The sequence below is a fragment of the Drosophila bipectinata genome, chromosome 2R (genome assembly GCF_030179905.1).
Source record: "Drosophila bipectinata strain 14024-0381.07 chromosome 2R, DbipHiC1v2, whole genome shotgun sequence".
Taxonomy (NCBI): Eukaryota; Metazoa; Arthropoda; class Insecta; order Diptera; family Drosophilidae; genus Drosophila; species Drosophila bipectinata.
This window is the reverse complement of record NC_091737.1, coordinates 24,363,728-24,385,460: the sequence shown is the minus strand read 5'-3', so window position 1 is coordinate 24,385,460 and position 21,733 is coordinate 24,363,728. Positions and strand designations below refer to the sequence as shown.

Below are 21,733 nucleotides of genomic sequence, written 5' to 3'. Positions count from 1 at the left end.
AAAGTTTTAATTGAATTTTTGGTTCACATGTTGGCATTTAATTTATGCAGTTTTTGGTTAACAGCGAGGATTTGAATTTCTGTTGAGTCCTGTTGGGGTCTCTGTTAATGGAAAGCTTTTAATTAACAGAATGTCACTTGATGCTTTTTGCTCTCTGTAAGCTTCGGGCTCTCTGATTCTGTTTTCCTGCTCTCTCCCTCGCTCTCCCAATTTTTCCGGTCGAGGAAAATTGTAAACAAAGTCGCCGAATACCGTGCCGGCATTTCTCAGCTGTTTGGCGCCATTTCATTTCACCACAGTGGTGAGTTTTCGCATTTCCGTTTCGCATTCCGAGCCTGCGCCACTTCCTTTTGCAGAGTTCGGTCCTTGGAGCCGAGGTTTAGTCCTTATCCTTGTGCCGAAGCGAGCGTACCGAATCCTGCCGCAAACACGCTTCAACCGCGCTTTTATTTCAAATCGTAACGTTGAAAATTCAAACAAATAACTTAGTTTTTTAATTAAAAAGTAGAGTTAAATACATAGAGTGTAGAGTTTTAACGGTAACGAGTGCTTAAAGTAAATCAAATATTAAAAAATAATTAAATGTGTCTTAAATTTCTTAAATGTTCAAAGAATAATATAAAAGAAACCAACCCTAATAATTTAATAAACCAACAAATCATAAAAAAAACTTTTAACAAAATTTGAATTTTAAAATAAACTCAATTAGCATAGAGCTAATCCAGTTTACTCAACAGGCATAAGAAAACCAATTCTGTAATTAGCCAAGTTAATACTCCACCTAATCAGGCAGTGCCTAATAGGGATTAGAAACTCTGCCAGACGACCAAGTTGTCTAACTGACTAACTGGCTGGTTGTAGTTTGTTGTCACTGAAAATTTGCGGCAATTCAGAACGAGAGTCTTGCCAACAAATTGACTTGGCAAGCCGGGGCCCAGAAGACATGCCCAGGCCCAGATGCAAGTTGGAGAAAGTTTTTACGACAAACTTTCCGCAAGTCGAAATCATTTATGATAACTTGACATGCGCCACATGTTGTGTTGGGCGTCCTAGCAGCCAAATGGGGGAAGATTAATTGGATTCAATATTAATAATCAAACGGGAGGAGCTGGCAATGAAGCCGGAGAAGTCTATAATTAGCCAGGAGGGGTGGGGTGGCGTTGTGGCAGAAAGGGCCTGGGCAGAGTGTTGACAAGTCGGCCCGGATCCGTCTGGCTGGCCGTGTAATTGAGTTATTTCTCTTGGATTTTTACCATTTTATTATTATTAAATGGCTGCTGCGACAACAAGCTGTTAATGGCATCCCATAAAAATGGCGTATCTCAGGCTCTGCTCCCTTAGTGTGTGTGTTTGTGAGTCCTTTTGTGCGTGTGTATGTGTGCGTAGCCTAAGCGGCGTCATGATTGTTTTAATGGCTACTTGAACGGAAATTAACTGACAGCTGCAGATAAATGAAATACCCGCTCCGGCGACATTCCAGCCACTCAAGTCCTTCGACAACCGCAGGTCCTTAAAGCTCCATCAATCCTGACTGGCGCTGCAATCAAACGAAAATAACGTGAAAGCGGAGCGGAAAATGCGTAGCGACTTTATCCTCACCTTGAAAACTCGTCCCGCCACTCGTTCGAGTCGCCACTTTTCCAAATATTTGCACATTGAAATGTCAAATAAGCTAATTTGTACCATAATTCCAATTTCATGTATGTAAACACACACACTCTCTCTCTCACTTTGGGAGCCCAATTTTCCATGTATGATAAACAGAAATGGCAACCAATTTCGTTTCGCAATGCAAATTGCTTTTCGGAGCGAAGAATATGAAAATTATGAAATATGTGCGACATTTCTATTTGCATACATTTGGCCAAGGAATCGGGCTGCCAGACTGCCTTGCTGCCTTGGAAGCGATGGAGGGGAGTGTGAGGGGACTGGCTAAACAAAAGCCAATTGGGGCCAAAGGTGAAAGTCACGAAAGCTAATTGAAAAATTTTCGCAGAACTCTTAATAAATGATTTAAATGTGCGAAATTATTTGACTTTAATTAACATTTCAAGAAGAGTTCAAAATTAATTATCTTTTTTTTGGAAAACCACTTTTTTTGCTTTTAAATTCATTTAAAAGCCACTGATAGACATTATTTGTTAATACTGACACATTATAACAAACCACAACAAGAGCTTAATTAAACTAATATAATTATTCAGTAAAGAGGCTTAAACCTGTAATGGGATTTATGAGGCTTTTTAGTGTAACTCTTTAAAGGACCTTTCTGTCTTCTGGACCAAGTATATTTCTAGTAAATATTTCTGAGAAATGAAAGACCCCTTAGTAAGCCTCTTTTTTTAGCCACTTCTTACTCAATTTACGCTATAGTTCATCAAAGTCCACTTTAGTCTTGTAACTTCATAAAAAACAAACTTCACCTTTGGCCGGCCATCAACGTTTCATTTAGTTGGCCTTTCTTTCATTCTTTGAACCACAAAAGAGGGATCAAGTGAAATGTTAAAAAGAGTAAAGAGAAGTGGGAAGAACAACATGCTAAACGCTTTGTAATTCGCCTTTGTTTGGGCCAAGAGCCATTAAGCTGGCCAAGTGATAAATTCCTCCAGCCTACACTCAACTTTGCTCTTTTTTGCTATCCAGTTCACAAAAAGGTCGCGTGCGGTTTTGGCCAAGTTTAGAGAATTGATTTATGAACGGACTGGCGGTGGTTAGGGCTAATGCCCTGCTCCTTCGTCTTCATGGCCTGGGATGTCCTGCGGCAGTTTGCTTGTTGCATGTAATGACGTCATTAGGGGCAAATTGCCGCTATTTAACGGCCATCGATTGCTTCCGCACGATTAAATATGCTAAAGCCAAAGGGGAAGCAGCAACAGTTTGTCCTGTGGCCTGTCTGCCTGGGATCCTTTGCTTCCTCCTCTTCTTTTTTTGCTGTCTTTTATTTAACTTTTTTTTTTGTGTCCTGACATGTCGTGCCCTCCTGGTTGACGCCTACTTTTTAAACTGTTGCGCACTTGGCCGACAGCCAAGGCGTGCCACTGTCTGTTGTTACTCCGGCTCCGGCTTCGGCTCCTGCCACGTACTGCCACGTCCTGCCCTTTGCCCTCGCCTTATCACTCTATCACTCTCACTTTCTCCGCGTTCTGGTGGCGCGTGCCAACTTTCACTCGAATCGAAGCAGCTCACGCAATGCTTGCAAAAATAGCTGGAAAAATAACCATTAATCAACAAGTTGAGGCAGCTACGGAGGAAACTCGAGCTGTTTGGTACCCTGGCGGGGGAAAAATTGCTTATATTAGTCAAATATTTATGAATACTGTCAAAAATAAATAATTAATTGGGGGTAACGTAATGGCATTTTTATAAATTGAAATAGGAGTCATATACTATCATTATTTGTCTATGAAAATAAATGAAGTTTCGGTAGACATTCGTAGCAGACTGTCTTAAACTTTGTATTTGTATTTGTAAGCCACCTTAATTCTTCAGGTCCACAAACTACAAAGTATGAAGTTCCTGCTTTTATACCCCACTCTTAAATTTGGCGAAAAAGCGCGATAAATGTTGTTTCACTTTTTAAGACAGCTTGTTTTTTTCCAACCACCACTATTTATGAGATTTTTTACAACAGCCGGCAGCTAGCTGCCTTTCGCTTTCAATCATTTTAAAAATGCACAACAAGTAGAGTTCTTTTTACACTCCACCATAAATATTTCATACTATTTTTGCAAAAAGGGGAAAAATTACAATATGCGAACATGCCACAGGATGGATGTACCCTTTGAAATTCAAAAGGAAAGATGGCCTACCTTGTGAATGACTCGATCGCGTGGGAAATGGCAATATGTTGTTGAGGAGGAGTTGCCTCAAAAGGTATTTGTAAGGCTAATTGGGGCAGATGCGAATGCAACTTAGGTCTGCTCCAGTGAGCAGCTGCTCGGAACACATCAAAGCCGTTCCCGTGCCCAATTCCCGTTCCCATTTCCGAGCCATTGAAATGTGCAGCATTAGAGCGGGCCGGGATGTACATTTTCCATCATGATCCCATCATATTTTTTCGTTTTCTGGGGATTTGGTGTGTGCAATCAAGATACAAGCCCATTAAAATACGACCTTCAGTCAATTTAAGCGATTCAGACATCAAGTTTATTATGCTGCACATAAAGCCAGGACATAAACTTTGAGCAGAAATCATAAAAAGCAATGGCGGTGGCAGTGAAAGTAGCAAGAGAAAGTGGCAAGAGAAGGGGGAGACCAGGGGTGCTTTGGCCAAAAAGAGTTCATGAACTGTGACGTCTTTGGACTTCCGCAGAAGCAGCGGACAAAGGTCACCGGATTTCCAATTTCTATTCGCTTGGCTCACCAAAATGAATAAAGATATTTTGTTGGCTATGCAAATGGGCCAAGAGCACCAGAGCCAACTGAGCCAGCATGGCAGCTTCATTTCAGCGACGAAACAAAGCCTGAAAACTGTCTGGACAATGAAACAAAAGCTCTTTCAAAATATTTAAATTTTATGCAGCCAAATTGATTTGTTTGTCGGTTCAACGTTCCCCGAGTTGAGTTGGGTTTGGCGTGCTCCAAGGAACGCTCCAACGTACACGCTGTTCATGTGTCGAGTGTTAATGCAAATGTTTGCATACATTTAGGCAACATACCCTCCGGGTCTGGGGCCTCAGCAACGATTGTTGTGACTGTCTGCCTTCAAGGATATAGGGGATCTGGCCAATCGATAAACCTAATGAGCTGTGGAACAGACAGACAGGGAGGGAGTGCTTGAGTCGCGGGGCTTGTTTTAAAATTAACCTTCATGCGGGAACCCAAAATAGAATCAAAGTACTTCCTTAATGGTTAAAGAATCAGTTCGACAGGAGCAGAGAAATATTACAGAATAATGGTCTTGAAGAAGAGAAGGAAATTACCTTTGAGTAATAGGAAACCTCTATTGATTTCCTTGACATAGATTGTAATTAGGAGTCCTCGAACTTGCTGTTTTTCGCACCCTTGCTGGTAACCCCCGAAAAAATTGGGTTACTTACCCCCCAGAGACCCCTACTCGCTGCCTCGGGTCGCCCATAAAGAGGTGTTAACCACGGGACAGGCCAATTACTGTAATTGTGGGGCCCACGAAAAAAGCGCCACATCACACGGGCATTACGCGCCAAATACATGCCGGCAACGGGGCGTATACTTGATTGCGACAGGCAGACAGTCGGGGCACGCACCCTGGATTTCCACCGAAAGCACTTCGATTAATCACTTCGAACGCCTAAATAATTCAGAGGCAAGCTCGAAACCATAGCCATGCAAATTGCATTTGGAGACAGAATGAATAAAAGAAGGCGATTCGAATGGAAGGAATTGCATTAAAGAAGTGTTTCAATCAGAGCACCGAGGTCACAGTAGTGCCATCAGAAGCATCAGCAGCAGCAGCCTCAGCAAAAGTTCAAAGTTCATAGATAAGAAAAAGCTCCCTTTTTTGTGAGCGTTTTCCTTAGGTTCTTTTAATTGAAGTCCCCGGCAAGCCAAAGGCCATAAAGCAAGGCGACAGATGGCTTAAGGCCAGACCACAACCAATTTAAATTAAAGATAGCAAAGGGATACAGTTTCAGCCGCAAAATGTCCTTTGGCAGGGAGACAGAGAGACAGAAGTCCTTGTATTTTTGTCATTTATCAATGTGTCACTTAGCCAGACTCCTCAGGTCACGTCTAATGATTTGGCTCAGCTGGCTGTCAGCGTAAGTCAAAAGCCATAAATTCGATTGACTCTTTTGGGCCACTTGATGGATTCGGCAGGCAATCTGGCTTAAAGCGAGTGCCATAACGACACTTTAACGAATCTCGTCACCCGCGGCGAACATGAATTCGCAATTAAAAAGCAATCACAACGTATTATATGTTGATGAAAGGCATAAAAGCTCCAACTCCTGCTCCATTTCTTTAAATAATGAATGTGTTTACAATTGAATTCCGGATTAACAATTGAACACAAAATGTTCAGTGTTCGGTGGTTCGGTGCTTTTGGCGGTAAATAATATTCCAGCGGCCTCATGCATTTTAATTAATTGCGCAAATTGAAAAGGGAAGTGAAAAATTGTGTAAACAGAGGGGAAGGATAGTCGTAATGCCATGTCAAATAATAATAATAAAAAGTGTAAAAACCGGGCTTAATGACAAAATGAGGACACCGAGCTGGTTTATCTGCCACCTCCACCTCGGCAATTTCCGCTGTTTCCATCGCTTTTCAAGGCTATGGCCGTTCGGGCAATAAATTTATTAAATGGCCAGAGAACACACAACGGGGGCAGGACGACACACAACGAGCATAAACAAAAGAGGGGAAAAAATCATGTTAAACAAGCTATAAATAAGTGTGCTCCGGAATGTGTGTGTCCTGTCCTCAATTGCGTGTTCAAACAACAAAATTAATTGCCCAGCCAGGACTCAGTCGGGGCAATCAATTTTGATTAAAGTTGAAGCGCCGCCAAAGACCACCATTATTAAAGTATTGGCCTTAAAGGGTCCTTCAAAGTAGACATATCACAGAAATAAATCTAACCCTCCAAGAGATCGAAACGTGAAATGCAATCGGCCAGTGCGCTCGAAACGTGAAATTAACTAAAGTGCTAAGGGCAGTCGCGCCAAATGGATCATCTATTATGCAACATGGCGGGCAACAGTCGCAATTCGTCCTACAATTGTCTCTCCTCGTGGGACTCCTATGATCGAATACCCAGGTAAGCCGTCGCGCGACTCCTCCCCTTCACTCCACTCGACCGATCCTGGAGCCCTCGAGTCATGTAACTTAATTCAAAATTCGATTTAAAAAGCAGTCGAGCACAGCGTGATTGCCATTAACAGGTCAAAGCGGGAGCGAGGCGTCGATTCATAATCGAATCAGGACTCAACTAAAAGCCCACACACATTAAAGTGTGAAAACTGCCGGAGTACGCGAGTCCTGGCGGGCAGATGAGTGTCCTGCTTCGCGGAAAGGTCACAGTTGGGGGCAATTTGGTTTGAGTTTTGTTTTAAAAATTATTCTTCTCCTTAAAGTTATTCAAGGAAATTTTCTTTGAAATTCAATGACCAAATGGAGCCAGTTTCTTATTGATACTTTAACTGTGGAATTATATTTCAAATGAAGAATTTAATTGGAGAGTGCTTTCAAGGACATACACTCGCAAAAATGACTTCCAGACAAGCTCACTGAAAAGGATATAAAATATTTAAAATTCAGTGATATTTAAAAGGATATAAAATATAAAATATTTACATTCTTAATGTATACATCCTCAAATAGTTTAGTAATTTTTCCTTTCCGCTTTGCAAATGCGACTTGGAATGACAAATGAGAACCGGAAATCCTTGATGCAAAATGCATTTCATTCCTATGTCATTATCCTGCACATCCCCTCCACTTCTTGCTGTCTCTGGCACACATAATCGGGCAGTTGTGTTTGTGGCGAAGATGGCTCAATGATTTAGCTGAGAGCTCTTTAGTTTTTACGAGAAGCAATCAAAGCAGCGCTGACTTAATGGATACTTCAGCGAGGATATTGAGATGTCTCATAAGGACACCAATAAACGAGCAGGAACACGGTCTCCGGCAGCAAGGACCAACACAAAAAATGAGGCCTCGCCCAGAGATGCAATTTGTTGCCAGCTTACACCACGCATAGGTGTCCTTTGTCCGAAGGTCCTTTGTGTTGGCGGCAGGCAGCCTACTGGCAGTCGGGAAAGAAAAACCTTTCTCGGCCTTTGTTATGCTAGGCATTTTCCCAGAGTCCTTTGTGGCCTTTGATTTGGCTGGCTTCGCTTCGCCTCGTTTCCTCTCCCAGCCAAATTTCATCAAGGAGTTGTAATCAAATCTCGTCACGAAACGCAGAAACCTGAGCCTACAACGCCTAGCTGCCAGCAGCCTGGCAAAATTAAATCAAATTTTCTTTAAAAAGCGCCAAATCAAAAATCAATAAAGGTAAAACAATCTAAGCATATCCTGCCGCGGGCTGGCCCCGTCCTGGCCATTTGGCCATTTCATCCATAGAGCTTTAAACTCAATATCTCTGGATAATCAAATGATGGGACAACAAAAACACATTAACGTGCAATTTGTCGCCGGCTAAGCCTGGCCAAAAAAAACCTGAATCCCGGCTAAGGGAATCAATTTAAGTGGATGTAGGGGATACTTTAAAAGTTCATAACTTTGCGGGTTTTGGGCCCAGAACTTCACATAGGAAAATGTAAAGGCCCTCGGGGCGTGAACTCAATTATCCGAGGCTGAAAAGTTCACATAAACGATGGACCATAAATGGGAAAGTGAAATTTAATTTTCGCTTTAGAATAGACCTCAAAAACTCCAGAGTAATCCAGAGAGTTTAAATTAAGTTTCTAATAAATAAACAATGGAATTCGATATCCAATCAGATAGAAGTTTTGCTTGTTTTCCAATTTCGTAGTTTTCACTTTTTTGCTGCTCTACCACCCGACTGAGTATATTTTTTAATTTAACGAAAATATTTTCATTGAAGCTGCATGGCAATCACTCCGTAGCTTTGATTGCATTTTGTCGAATTTCATTTGCTGCGTGACTAAAGACTTAAAGCGCTGCAGAGCCAAGTGATTGCTCTTTTCGCCCGCAAGTTATGGCCAGAACTTATGGCCATCTGGTAGAGGCGCTCTGCCGCGTTCAATGGCCAGCACAAGTGAGAAGAAAAAGCGAGTGGAATGAACCCGAAACCGAGCACAAACCGCAGGACGAAATATCCACCTCCAGGTTCAGAGTTGATTGTATGCAGTGGCACGATGTTTCTGCTTCTGGCCGGGTCATAACTGATTGGTCACTTGCCACTGCCACTGCGTGTGAGTTGAGGACTGGAATCGGTTGAGGACTGGGACGCTCGTTAATTTCACCACGCACTTGCAGTCATCGTCCTATGTCCTGGCGCAGCAGAATCCCCGAATGGCCCCCAAGGTGCCATTGCCGGGAGCAATGCTTGAACTATTCCCAGGCTCCTTGGGTTTTCCACTTGGTGCATTAACCTTGACATGAATATTCAGAGTTCTGTTTGAAAGCCAGAACAAAGGTTCAAAAAGGTGCCAAGTCGTTAATTGAATCTCTTTTTCCTTTGTCCGGCTCCGCACTTTAAGAGCTTTGAACTACTTTAATTACCAGAGCTGGGTGCGATACATATATCCTGGAGTCTATCCTTTGCCATCTGGCATGTCTTGTGCAGTCAAGTGGCTGCTTAAAAGGATCCTCTGTCTGTATGTCTGGCAAATGTTTGCTCGACTATGAGCTTGCCTCTCACTTAGGCAGCCACAGTTTCTGCAAACCCATTAGCCTTGCATCTCGTTGCACATACGCCATGTGTGCCCGTGCCACATATTGCTGCCGGCAGAAGCTCTGAGCACCCTCCAGTAGGAAAAAGTTGCTTTAACGTACATCCTTTAGTTTTTAAGTCACTTTTAAGGGCGTAACTTTAATATTTCCTTTGATCCGATTGTGGGGCATAAACGAAAGGCCCCTACGACGAAGACAGACAATCATTGAAGGAAACTCATCCACGGCGTAGTTGCCCAGACATCCTTAGTCCTTAAGTGGCGGGGGGCCGGGACAGTCACGTGTGTTCAGGGCATTCGTGTGTTCTACTGCTTTGCTACTGGAACTACTACTACAACTACTTTCGCTACTTTCACTCGCTCTCGCTTTGAGTCTTTAGTAATTCCTAGATACTTAGCTGCACGCAGAAACTATATACACTGAAGAAAAAGTAATTATAGGTTTGAGAAAATGATTATTAATGATATTATAATAATTTTAGATCTATAGTTCCATAAACATATACCCATACTTTGTGTCCAACTTCTGACCCCTCTTTTTCTAGCAGTGCATAGTAATAGAGCGAAAGGGAAACTGCACCAGCTGCGTTCCTTAATGTGATAAGTAAGCGCATCAATTGTCAAGTGCAGTGCCTGGAAAGTGGGGTTCGAGGGGCAATTGAATGAGGGCGGGGATAATGGCGTCTCGAAGAACAAGGACTCTACTGAAAAGGCTTTGTTCTGCAATTTAATTCGAAATAAGCTCAATCACCAATTGACTTTATCCTTCCGTCTATTTGCAGAGTTCGAGTGGAGTACTATGTGAACGAAAACACATTTAAAGAAAGACTGCAACTCTATTTCATTAAGAATCAGCGTTCAAGTAAGTGGATGGCTTTGTATTGTCTTTGAATTAACCAAAATATTCGACTTGATTACAACAATCAACAAGAGGTGGAATTTAATTGAATTTGATTAGTGTGAGGGCAGACTCTTCACACACAAATATCTATAAACATGTATCCTGACAGGACGAATACCCACACAACCACAAACCCACACACACACACATACAAACGAATGACATTACAAAAGAGAATTCGATAATCTTGGGTAAATATTGATTTGGAAACGAAATAATTGAACAGGTAAACAAGTCTCGATTGAGTGGGAGTTGTTTCGGGTAGCACAGGGCAAACATTCCTAGACTAGATTCCCCATCGCTCGACTGACCCAAATTCTAACTCTGTTCCTTATGTTCCTCCCCAAAAAAAAAAAAAAACAAAAAAGGCTTACGCATACGAATCGCCGATTTATTCCTTAAGTTACTGTCGTGTGTTCTCTACATAATACGTGTGATATTGGATAAAAATCCAACCTTTATAACATGGTGAGTACCCTCCATAGAGTCTTTTAAGGTGATGTCTAATGGTTTTTGAACTTCTCATAGCTATGGCTGCGAAGTTGGCAACAAGACAGAGTTCATCATCTCGGCCCAGCTGACGGAGGAGGAGTTCCAGGAGAATCCCATCATCAATTGGGACGCCATACTTTGGGTGAATAGGCCGACAGTGCTCTGGGTCCTGCAACTAATGCTGGCCATGGTGTCGTTAACGCAATCCTTGGTTCTCACATATCTAGGCTATAAGGTAGTATCCCCCAAAATAGTATTAAATAGGTACAGTAATGACTTTCATGACTTCTTTCAGGGCAACATCTGGCAACAGATACTCTCATTTCACTTTATACTAGAATTAGTAACGACAATACCCTTTGCACTAACGGTGAGTAGGGACTATTGGGGTTCTATTTTAAATAAAACTGAAAAGTATATGTTTTTTTAGATTGTTCACCCGCCACTTCGGAACTTGTTCATACCCATTTTCCTCAACTGCTGGCTGGCCAAGCGTTCGCTGGAAAATATGTTTGTAAGTGAAGATTTGATTAACTAGAATTGCATTTTAATAACTAGTTTATGTTCACCTTGAAGAATGACCTTCATCGGGCCATGCAGAAGTCTCAGTCGGCGCTTTCCCAGCAACTAACCATTCTGTCAGCCACTTTGCTGTGTTTGGTGTTTACCAGGTACCTCCATTCCTCAATATATAATCCTCAAGCTCTACAAAATAAATATCCATTCTTAGCGTTTGTGGCATCCAGCACTTTCAGCGGGCTGGCCATCGTCACTTGAACCTTTTCCAGAGTACTTACTATGTGGTTGTGACCTTCTCCACGGTGGGTTACGGTGACTTTGTGCCGGACATCTGGCCGTCGCAGCTCTACATGGTCATCATGATTTGTGTCGCCCTCATTGTCCTGCCCACACAGGTAAGTCCCGAAAACGAAAAGGATTCGGGTTCCCTATCCTTGCCAAATAGTTTCATTTAGAGCCAACATCAAATATTTATGCGCCATAAGCCAGGACGAACCTTGTACCCATCCATCATCTGCATCTCCGCCGTCCGGAGTCCCGACCATGTTCTGTGGATATAGCCCACTTTGGTCATCAATCGATATTAATAAATACGGAATGGGGGATGCTGATGGTGGAAATTGTTTACCATTTGCTTGCCACACTCTGTCTGTCCGTGAACCCTCCTCACATTTCCTGATCCATTGCCTCACTGCCCCTCTGACCAGCTGACTAGCTGACTGGCTGACTGGCTTCCATGTTGAACAATTTGCAAACAATTGTTTTATCAACAAAACACACACAACTGACCAGAGGGAGGAGTACAGATTGCAAACAGAAATATAAGCTTAAATGGCAGCAAACTAGACAAAGCACCCTACCATGATGGATAGATGTACTAAACTTTTTTGGGGAACTATTCAGATCTTAACTAGTGACTATCTTAGTTAATAAAGCACCTAAAAAAAATGAGAGTTTCCAAAAACAACTGACCCGGGCCATTTGGCCAAATAGCAAACAACACAAGCATCCATCAAATTTTTTGTTGTTTACCCGAGTTGCCTATTTTTTCGGGCATAGTTTTGGGGCGTGGCTCTAAAAGTTCGAAGTGCATGTCAATATGCTGCAGAATTTATGACCTTCACGACCCAATAGCCCGTCAAACCAATAAAAATGAAAGAAAACCCAAAACAAGGTGGCGTTTCAACCAAAATGTTGCAAACGTCCAGAGGCAGCTGCCCCTTCAATTCAATTAAAGCTGGGAAATGGAATTAGGCTGTGTGAAGTGCGACCGGAAAAGTATGTTTAATTGGTTTCCCTTTAAAGTTCGAGCAACTGGCGTTCACCTGGATGGAGAGGCAGAAGCTCGGAGGAAGCTACAGCTCCCATCGGGCCCAGAGCGAAAAGCATGTGGTGGTCTGCTCCACCACCCTCCACGCGGACACCATAATGGACTTTCTCAACGAGTTCTACGCCCACCCGCTGCTGCAGGACTTTTACGTAGTCCTGCTAAGCCCCATGGAACTGGACACCACGATGCGTATGATCCTTCAAGTGCCCATTTGGGCGCAGCGCGTTATCTATATACAGGTGGGATTTTCCAGCCATTTCTCTCACGTGGGAGTTGAAAAGTAAAACTCTATTTTCCCGTCTGAAGGGCTCCTGTCTGAAGGATGGCGATTTGGCCAGGGCTCGAATGAACGAGGCGGAGGCGTGCTTCATCCTGGCGGCCCGCAACTACGCCGACAAAACGGCCGCCGACGAGCACACCATCCTACGATCCTGGGCCGTCAAGGACTTTGCGCCGAATGTGCCGCAGTATGTGCAGATTTTCAGGTAAAAGCAACACATTATCCCCATCCCCAACATAAACCCTAATCACTATCTTCTCTTCTATTTCCATATGCTGGACGCACAACGTAAAACCAATCTGTTGGTCTGCAAATCCTGCGGAAATTCCATTCCCCGATTTCGATTCGCGATTTTCGCATTTCGCAGGCCGGAGCACAAGCTGCATGTCAAGTTCGCCGAGCACGTCGTCTGCGAGGATGAGTTCAAGTACGCCCTCCTGGCCAACAACTGCACCTGCCCCGGCGCCAGCACGCTGGTCACCCTCCTCCTTCACACCTCCCGCGGCCAGTGAGTATTCTTTCAGCCAGGTCAACTGTTAACTGTTGCCGGTTAACTGTTGGCCATTTGGCCAGTTGGCATACATACATCTACATGCAAAAACACAAAAAAAAATTCTCTATCTGCTGTGCGTCATCGGCTCGCTTGGATGCGTCATTAGCCAAGTCGGTGGACATAGTTGATTGCTCATTCAGATGGTTTTTCCTCCGCTGGCCTTTCACGTGTTTTCCCTTTATTTATTTTTGTTTCCATGTTTTCTTCTTTTTTGTGTGTGCTTGTAGTGGGAGAAGCTAATTTAGCTTAGCCTTAGGTGGGTGGCTAAATGCATAAGCTAGTTGGGAGAAAATGATGGCTTGCAGATTATTTTTTCATGAAGAGCAGCTCGGTCTTGAAGTTAATGTTTCGGAAGTGAGAGGTTGTTGGAAGTTAGTTATGGTTTTCGTAAATCATTTCTTATTATTTAAATAACTCTTAAGAAGTCTGTAATAGTAAACATCAACCAAGCAAATAGCTCTTCAGGCTAAACACCGACAATGGCTAGTAAACAAACGTGAAAATTTAATGAATTCATGGCACATATTCTCTGCCCTCGGCATCGCACAACCCAGGAATTCAATTTAAAATTTCAGTTTTAATTAAACTGCTTTTGTGACATGCCAGAGGTGGTAAACAGTGCGCCAGAGGTCGAAAAGTGTGAAAATTAGCAGAATAGGAAGGGCAATGGTGTTTCGCCCGAGACGTCAATTAAATGCGGCTTTTAGTTTCCGTTTGCCGTGCGGTCGCGACACGAAAAGCCAATGTAATCTCACCTGTCGCCGGATTCTAATTGGGTCACTACCGCCAGGCCAGGCCCCCCATCGGCATGACTCATGCATTTCTCATGAGCCACTAAACCAAAATTAAATATTATTAATCTTTCAACTTGAAAAATTTAAACAGGGAGGGCCAGCAATCGCCGGAGGAGTGGCATCGCTTGTACGGGAAGTGCTCCGGAAACGAGATCTATCACATTGTGCTCGGAGACAGTCGATTTTTCGGTGAATACGAGGGCAAGAGCTTTACATACGCCAGCTTCCATTCGCATCGCAAGTAAGTTGGCTGTCAATATTCCAGTATCCCATATATCCCTTCCCGTATACCCGCAATTTTGATGTTTAAATTGTGTGACTGCGCGCCCCGCAGATACGGAGTGGCCCTGGTGGGCGTGCGTCCGGCAGAACTGCCGGAATTCTACGAGGACACCATTCTGCTGAATCCAGGACCCAGGCACATTATGAAAAAGGATGACACGTGCTATTACATGAGCATCACCAAGGAGGAGAATTCCGCATTCGTCGTTAATCAAAATCAAACATCGGACCCGGCGGCAGCTGCCAAGGACGCTGGCGGTGGTGGAGGCGGGGGCGGTGGTCCCTCCTCCTCCGCCTCCACCCACCCAGCGGCTGCAACTGGTGGGTAGACCCTTTCAAAAATATTTCTCGGGTGTGCGAGTGTGCCAGTGTGTGAGTGGGTTAGTGGTATGCTAACCATTTAAAATACAAAGCGAATGAATGTGGAGAGAACCCCGCCCATTTACATAAAAAGTATATCTATATGAATTATAAGCTTACCATATATCCTTACTTAGCAACAAGTTATTGCTATGACTCTCTCTCTCTTTATCTCTAACTTATTATCCTTCTTTCTCTGTTAAACCATTAATCTGATTAATTTATTTCTGAGGCTGAGTTTCAAGTTATCCTTTTGTTCGGTTTGGTTTGTCTGAATGAAAAGAAACTGCTTTCGGTGTCTGTTTTTTTGTGGGCCTGTGATTCGTTTGGTTATACTTTTTTTTAATTAATTACCTACCTGCGGGGTTATAAGTTTAAGTGCTTTCTTAGCTGTCTCCATTATAAAATGACAATAGTTCTAAGCAAACACGTTAAGAACCAAGAGAGGTTTAGGAGCAGAACACGCTTATAGTTGTCCGTAGATGGCAAGTAGCTTGGGATCAACTTAGATTCCAGAGCTCTAGGTTAGTTATAGCGCACACACACACACCCACACACACACACAGACAAACGAACACCCACCTGATGACCTCATATATGACCACGTTAGTGTGAGGTATACCCCATCCAGAGCACATGTACACCCCTAATATTGTCTTTAATGTATTGTGGCGAAACAATAACATCCAACTATACGTCATCAACTACAACAACAGCAGTACCAACAACAACAGCAACAACAATACAAGCAACAGCTACAACAACAACAACAATTAGCACAACCTTCACATCATCAACATTACTATCAGCATCAACAACAACAGCAACAATAAATGCAACATCCGCAGCAGCGGCCGCACCACCACCACAGTCTGTGCCGTCTGTTTGTGTGCGTGTGCCCCACAGTCCTAGTTACGAGGGTGGCGGCGGCAGTGGCCACGCCACCCACTTGCAACCGTATCCGTATCCGCAATCGCAATCGCATCCGTCAATGCAAACACCCGACAGTGGCGAGTTTGCATCACTATTTGTGCGTGAGTGTGACACGAGAACTAACAAAAAATCCTGCAAGTCAACAAAACAAACCCCTTTTTGGACAAAAAATGAAGCAAAACACACTTATTTCTTTCGTCTTTGTCTTTTTGAAAAACACGTTCTTTGCCTAAATCTATGTTTCACCCGCCACACCACCAATTCAGTCCCCCCTTTCAAGACAAGCCAATTCTATCTATCTCCCTCTCTCTCTGGCTCTAGCTGTCTCAATTTTAAGGCTTGAGCTGCTGTCCCCCCCTCCACCCAAGCCACCTTCACTTCCGCTACCCATGTCAAAAAGCATTTCCGCTGCCATCAAGACTCCTTTCTGCATTCCTCTATTCCGCACATCAACACTCAAACACACACACAAGCACACTCGCCCGTCCGCCGCAGGATACCCAGGGTGGACCTCTTTTATTTAAATGTTGGTAGTCCTTAGAATAGAACTTACACTAGTTATCGTCCTAAACTTTCTAACTAGACTTCAATTTTAAGAATTTTGTTATTATTTCAAAATACTGGTGCCAACAGGTCGTATGAGTAATTTACGATGTGAAGTCCATATGAAGAGCTTAGAAGTAACGAATATATTACATATAAAGAAATATTTTTGTATAAGAGAAGAGTGAAGGATAAAATCTCTTAGAGAAAATGATTTTCAAATCTGAAAGCTTAAGAGTATTGCTAATGTCAGCACAAAATATTACTCATACGCCATGTTATCCAAGGTACCATTCTTGCATTTGCATTCAAATAACTTTAACTAACAAAAATTTGTTCTTAATTTGTTCTTTATTTTCTAAATATATAAATATTTTATAATTAGTTGTAGTTCACAAATAAGGTTGAACCACATTCCTTTAAATAAACGAGGTCCACTCTCAAGACCACACCTAGCCTGGCCTTGTCATCCACATACACCCTTCTCTCTCGCACTATGCAAAGCTATTTTTGTTGTTTGCTTCATTTTCTACACGGCTTCTTCTGCACGCTCCGTAGTTCTTTTTGGCCAAAACATTACTCTTTCTGGGCCTGCTTCCGCCTGTTGCCAATTCTTCTTGCCTGTCTTTGCATTTCTCCCTGTTTGTTTTAGCCTTTGTTTGTTTGTTAGCCCTGTTTGTTTGTAGTTCTAGCCATGTGTGTGTATGTACGAGCATGTGTTTTTGGGTGTCTACTTGGTAGAAACGAAAAAATAATAAAAAACGCTGTAAATAATAATATCACCACACGCAACAATTCGTGTAAATTAGCCGCAAAGAAATAGTTTAGCTTTTTGTACGCTACAATTTTAGCCATGTCCTTGTAAATCAACCCTGTTTTTACTCCCCGCCCCGCCTGGCCCCCGCCTGCCCCTGTAATTAAGTAACCAAAAACTATGGCCCAAAAGAAAAAAAAATGAAAGGGAAAGACAACATTTTGGCAAAGTTGCACCTTAATCACTTTGCCGAAACTTTCCCGGCCAGTGCAGTCTTGTCGAGGACTTTTAACGAGTTGTTTTCCCCAGGTTTGCCTTGTAGATTTGCCACGCCCCCTTACCTAGCCCCCACCCAACTTACTCGCTCTCTAGTTTTCTTCATCACCTTTTTGTCGCTCAGCTGAAATTAGTGGACATTTTATCTTGTATAGCAAGAGTCTTGTATACCAAGTAGTCGTAATTAGAGTGGATATTGATCGACAATCTAACCGCGACTAACGGCACTTTCCCCTCTCCCCCGTCCAGCCAGCGATAATCCGACGGCTGTGATAATCTCGGACTCCAGGCAGAACCTCAGGGACACCACGGTGACCCAGACGGCGGCCACCATCACCACCACCACGACCTTGCCGCCGCCGCCGCCGCAGGCGAGTGGATCGGGCGGCCTTGGGGTGGGCAGTAGCCTCAATGTGGGCACGTCCCTGAGCATTACCCCGGCAACCTTGACCACGACGGGCAACCACCTGGACGTGCCCTTTGCCAACAACCCGAACCTGCTCAGTCCGGATGTGCTCAACCAGCGAAGGGGTAAGTCCATCTATTAAGGATCTTGATTATAACCTTATTCCTTTGTGCGTTTTAGGAAGCAGACGCCCCTCGATCCTGCCCGTGCCCGACATGTTCACCTCCTCCTCCTTCAGCATCGCGGGCAACGACGACGGCGAGGAGGGTGACGAAAGCGACGACGAGATCGATGACGAAATGCCCTGGCGTTCGCCCTCCGAGAAGATTGCGTAAGTTACCACCAAACACGCAATAGAAAGCGACCCCTACCCGTCCACCTCTTAGTCACCTAATCCGAGGCACAGTTTTCCCCACTTTCCCAGTGTAGTGTCTCTATCCACATAGAGTTCTAACCCCCAAAACGTATGTGTATCACTAACTGTACTTCTTAGCCAACCTCGAAACTAACCTCGAACCCCAATCTGTGTACATATAGACCAAACTAGTGTGATGTCGGTAATCCGAAACGATCGAGGATGGATCGTTGAGGAGTGCCAGACCCCTAACTATGAATGTAAACTTTATATGTTGTACTCATGCACTAGACTCCCCACCTTTCCCAACTTATTATCACCCAACTCTGAACACATCCAACTAAACGAAAATCGAAAACTCTGCCTCAGCTGCTTGGGTGGGCACTTTCCACAATCGCGCACCTATTCGCTCATCATGAGCTCCTCGGAGGATTCGTATCAGCGCAGTTGCAGCTTCTGTAATGCCACTGCCACTGCTGCTACTGTTGCTGCTGCTGATGTTGCAGCTGATGGAGCTGCTGCCGCTGTTGGGGAGGATGACGATGATCCTGGTGCCTCCACCGATTTGCCAACTGCCCTGCCGTCCGAGGAGTACCTGCCCCAGTTACGTAGGCGCGTTATGAGGAAGAGCTACAGCTGCGACAGCGAGTGCCGAAGTGTTCCCGAAATGGGACTGGGAATGGGAGTGGGGCTGGGACTGGGCGGAGGAGCCCTGGCCAGACTGGCAGCGGCCCGCAGGCGGCAACAGGAGAGGTGTTGCTCCTGCAGTTGTTCCACTACCTCGGCCACAACAACGACCACCACAGCGGCGGCGGCGGCGGCAGCAGCAAGAGTAGGTGGAGCAGGGGCAGGAGCGGCATTCACGTCGAGCAGTTCCGTACAGACACGGCCCGGGCGTCCGGTTTGGGCCGCCGACTACTCCGGGTAAGTCTGACTGGGGGAGAGGATTGCCCAAGGATTGGGCAGGGGAGCGGCACCATGCCATTCCGCGGACACACGCCATTTGTTGAAGAGTTCTTGTCGTTGTTCTAGTTGCTGTTGCTCGTTCCTTGTTGTTGCTTTTGTTTGCCTGCCGCAGGTCACGTTTTAATGACGCCGCCGTTTACCTTCTGGACCTTGAACCTTGAACCTTGGACCAACAGAGCAACAACTTAAGACTGCTCCTCACTGGTTGATGTTTGTTCTTGGTGTTGGCTTTGAATCTGAATCAGAATCCCAAACTACATGCATTTGCATCCCGCATTTTCGTGACCATTTCATCTGCATTTCGTGCTTCTGCTTGTTTTGCTTTTCGCCTTCAATTGTGTGTGCATTCATCTCCAAAGCGTCACCCCGGAGCTTCAAAAAGTTTGCCTTTCCGGAGTGACAGGCCATTACTCTGGAGGTCCGGGCCGAGGTCCTGGCATCCCAGAAGCCGCAATTTAAGTTCTGGCATTTCTTAATTCGTAGTGAATGTTTTGGACCTGCTCGTAGTTTGCATCACCCCCACTCCTACACTCTCTAGCCTCCTGTCGTAGCTAACCGTAAAAACGTTTAAATCCCAGCACACTCGGCTTGCTTCCTCCACGTACCCGAATCCCTCACAGCCAGACACACAGCGCCACCCATCCCACATGATTCCCGGCCCGAACAGGAGCCTCCCACGTCTAAACCGGATCTGTGTCTGCCTTTCCAGCATTGTCAAGGGCTTTCCGCCCGTGTCACCCTTCATCGGCGTGAGTCCCACGCTCTGCTACCTGCTCAAAGAGAAGAAGCCCCTCTGCTGTCTCCAGCTGGCCCAGGTGAGACCTGACACCTTCTCCCACTTCCATTAGCCAGCTGCCAATGTCTCTGTTCTGTCCCCGGCAGGTCTGTGAGCACTGCAGCTACCGGAATGCCAAGGAGTACCAGTGGCAGAACAAGACGATCATCCTGGCGGCGGACTACGCCTCCAACGGCATCTACAACTTCATCATTCCGCTGAGGGCTCACTTCCGCTCTAAGACGTCTCTGAATCCGATCATCTTGTTGCTGGAGCGAAGGCCGGACGTAGCCTTTCTGGATGCCCTCTCGTACTTCCCATTGGTGGGTGGCTTGGCCTCTGGCTCTGGCTCTGGCTCATTGGGTCTTAAATGGTATCTTTTAGGTCTACTGGATGCTGGGCTCGATAGACTGCCTGGACGATCTGCTGAGGGCTGGCATTACGCTGGCCGAGAGCGTGGTGGTGGTCAACAAGGAACTGTCCAACTCGGCCGAGGAGGACTCCCTCTCCGACTGCAACACCATTGTGGCTGTTCAGAACATGTTCAAGTAAGGGATTATATTTTTCATCGAATCACATCATACTTCTCACATCCTACTCGCTTTTCAGATTCTTTCCCAGCATCAAGAGCATCACAGAGCTGTCGCAGAGCTCCAATATGAGGTTCATGCAGTTCAGAGCCCACGACAAGTACGCCCTGCACCTCAGCAAAATGGAAAAGGTCGGTAGAGCGTTTAAATCCCCCCTGACCCGGCAAGTGTCATTTGGTTAATTGGCCGCTCACTTCTTTGCAGCGCGAGAAGGAGCGCGGCTCGCACATCTCCTACATGTTCCGGCTGCCGTTCGCGGCGGGCGCCGTATTCAGTGCCTCGATGCTGGACACCCTGCTCTACCAGGCCTTTGTCAAGGACTATGTGATTACGTTTGTGCGACTGCTTTTGGGAATCGACCAGGCCCCCGGCAGTGGCTTCTTGACTTCGGTAAGCCCAGAGAGATGGCCGAGAGAGTGATTTTTGAGTTGGCTAATTCGATGTCCCGCAGATGCGCATCACCAAGGACGACATGTGGATACGCACGTACGGGCGACTGTACCAGAAACTCTGCTCCACCACCTGCGAAATACCCATCGGCATTTACCGCACCCAGGACACCTCGAATGCGGACACCTCTCATGTGAGTAACTCGCCGGTAGAGCGATGGGGACCCTTCTCGGCCTTCAGCAGACATTGTGTGCGCTTGCGTCCATCGGTGAGTCCAAGGAACTGCAAACAGCAAATCTCAGCAGCTCAAGCACTCAGGATATCAAGATATCCCGAGTCAGTACTCTCAAAATCAGCTTCAAAAAACTAATACCAAAAAGGGGAAATGTCTTCCCAGGACACTCAAGAGACAACCGCATTCTATTCTCTAACCCAAGCTAACACTCGAACTCACTCACACACTCCTCAACACCTGTCCACAGCCTGTCTATCTATCTCTCTGTCTCTACCTATATATCTATCTCTTTCTCTATGTCTAACTCTATATCTCTCTACTAGCTCTATTAAATAGCTATTTTTCTTGTCTCTTGCTCACGTAATCGTATTTCGAGTTGCGATTAGGTACACACACAAAAACACAGCGAAAGTAAATTCGAAAGAAAGCGTTTAAAAGATTTGTCCTTCAGTTGCCAATTGCCGCCCTCTACCCCCCTCTTGAGGCCATTGATGATTTAACTGTATTTTTGGTTTTGATATCCCTGAGTTGGTTTTTATTTTTGATTTTGTCAATCACACGCTTACGCTTTACTACTAACTGCATCGAGTCTGAAGTCTGTTCATCATCCAAAGTTTGCATTTTTACCTCCAATATTGTTAAGTGCATAAGTTTACTCTA

The 21,733-nt window shown here is 44.8% G+C and overlaps 1 protein-coding gene across 14 annotated transcripts in view; it reads left to right on the top strand.

Annotated features, from left to right (window-relative positions):
• Nucleotides 1-21,733, top strand: part of SLO2 (slowpoke 2) — an 89,449-nt gene that overhangs the window by 61,611 nt on the left and 6,105 nt on the right. For 5 of the 14 annotated variants that reach the window (XM_070278870.1, XM_070278865.1, XM_070278868.1 and 2 more), the window contains exons 2-22: nucleotides 10,122-10,201; nucleotides 10,609-10,708; nucleotides 10,769-10,967; nucleotides 11,028-11,102; nucleotides 11,163-11,246; nucleotides 11,309-11,403; nucleotides 11,463-11,646; nucleotides 12,557-12,820; nucleotides 12,888-13,066; nucleotides 13,229-13,369; nucleotides 14,300-14,449; nucleotides 14,543-14,811; nucleotides 15,567-15,884; nucleotides 17,606-17,887; nucleotides 17,943-18,093; nucleotides 19,793-19,898; nucleotides 19,966-20,181; nucleotides 20,243-20,406; nucleotides 20,468-20,579; nucleotides 20,653-20,838; nucleotides 20,900-21,106. In XM_070278870.1, the coding sequence (XP_070134971.1) occupies nucleotides 10,122-10,201; nucleotides 10,609-10,708; nucleotides 10,769-10,967; nucleotides 11,028-11,102; nucleotides 11,163-11,246; nucleotides 11,309-11,403; nucleotides 11,463-11,646; nucleotides 12,557-12,820; nucleotides 12,888-13,066; nucleotides 13,229-13,369; nucleotides 14,300-14,449; nucleotides 14,543-14,811; nucleotides 15,567-15,884; nucleotides 17,606-17,887; nucleotides 17,943-18,093; nucleotides 19,793-19,898; nucleotides 19,966-20,181; nucleotides 20,243-20,406; nucleotides 20,468-20,579; nucleotides 20,653-20,838; nucleotides 20,900-21,106 (3,562 nt within the window). Of the gene's footprint in view, nucleotides 1-6,612; nucleotides 6,738-10,121; nucleotides 10,202-10,608; nucleotides 10,709-10,768; nucleotides 10,968-11,027; nucleotides 11,103-11,162; nucleotides 11,247-11,308; nucleotides 11,404-11,462; nucleotides 11,647-12,556; nucleotides 12,821-12,887; nucleotides 13,067-13,228; nucleotides 13,370-14,299; nucleotides 14,450-14,542; nucleotides 14,812-15,566; nucleotides 15,885-17,605; nucleotides 17,888-17,942; nucleotides 18,094-19,792; nucleotides 19,899-19,965; nucleotides 20,182-20,242; nucleotides 20,407-20,467; nucleotides 20,580-20,652; nucleotides 20,839-20,899; nucleotides 21,107-21,733 lie in introns of those variants that run through there. The other 9 variants (XM_043210897.2, XM_070278877.1, XM_070278873.1 and 6 more) reach the window with 6 other exon arrangements.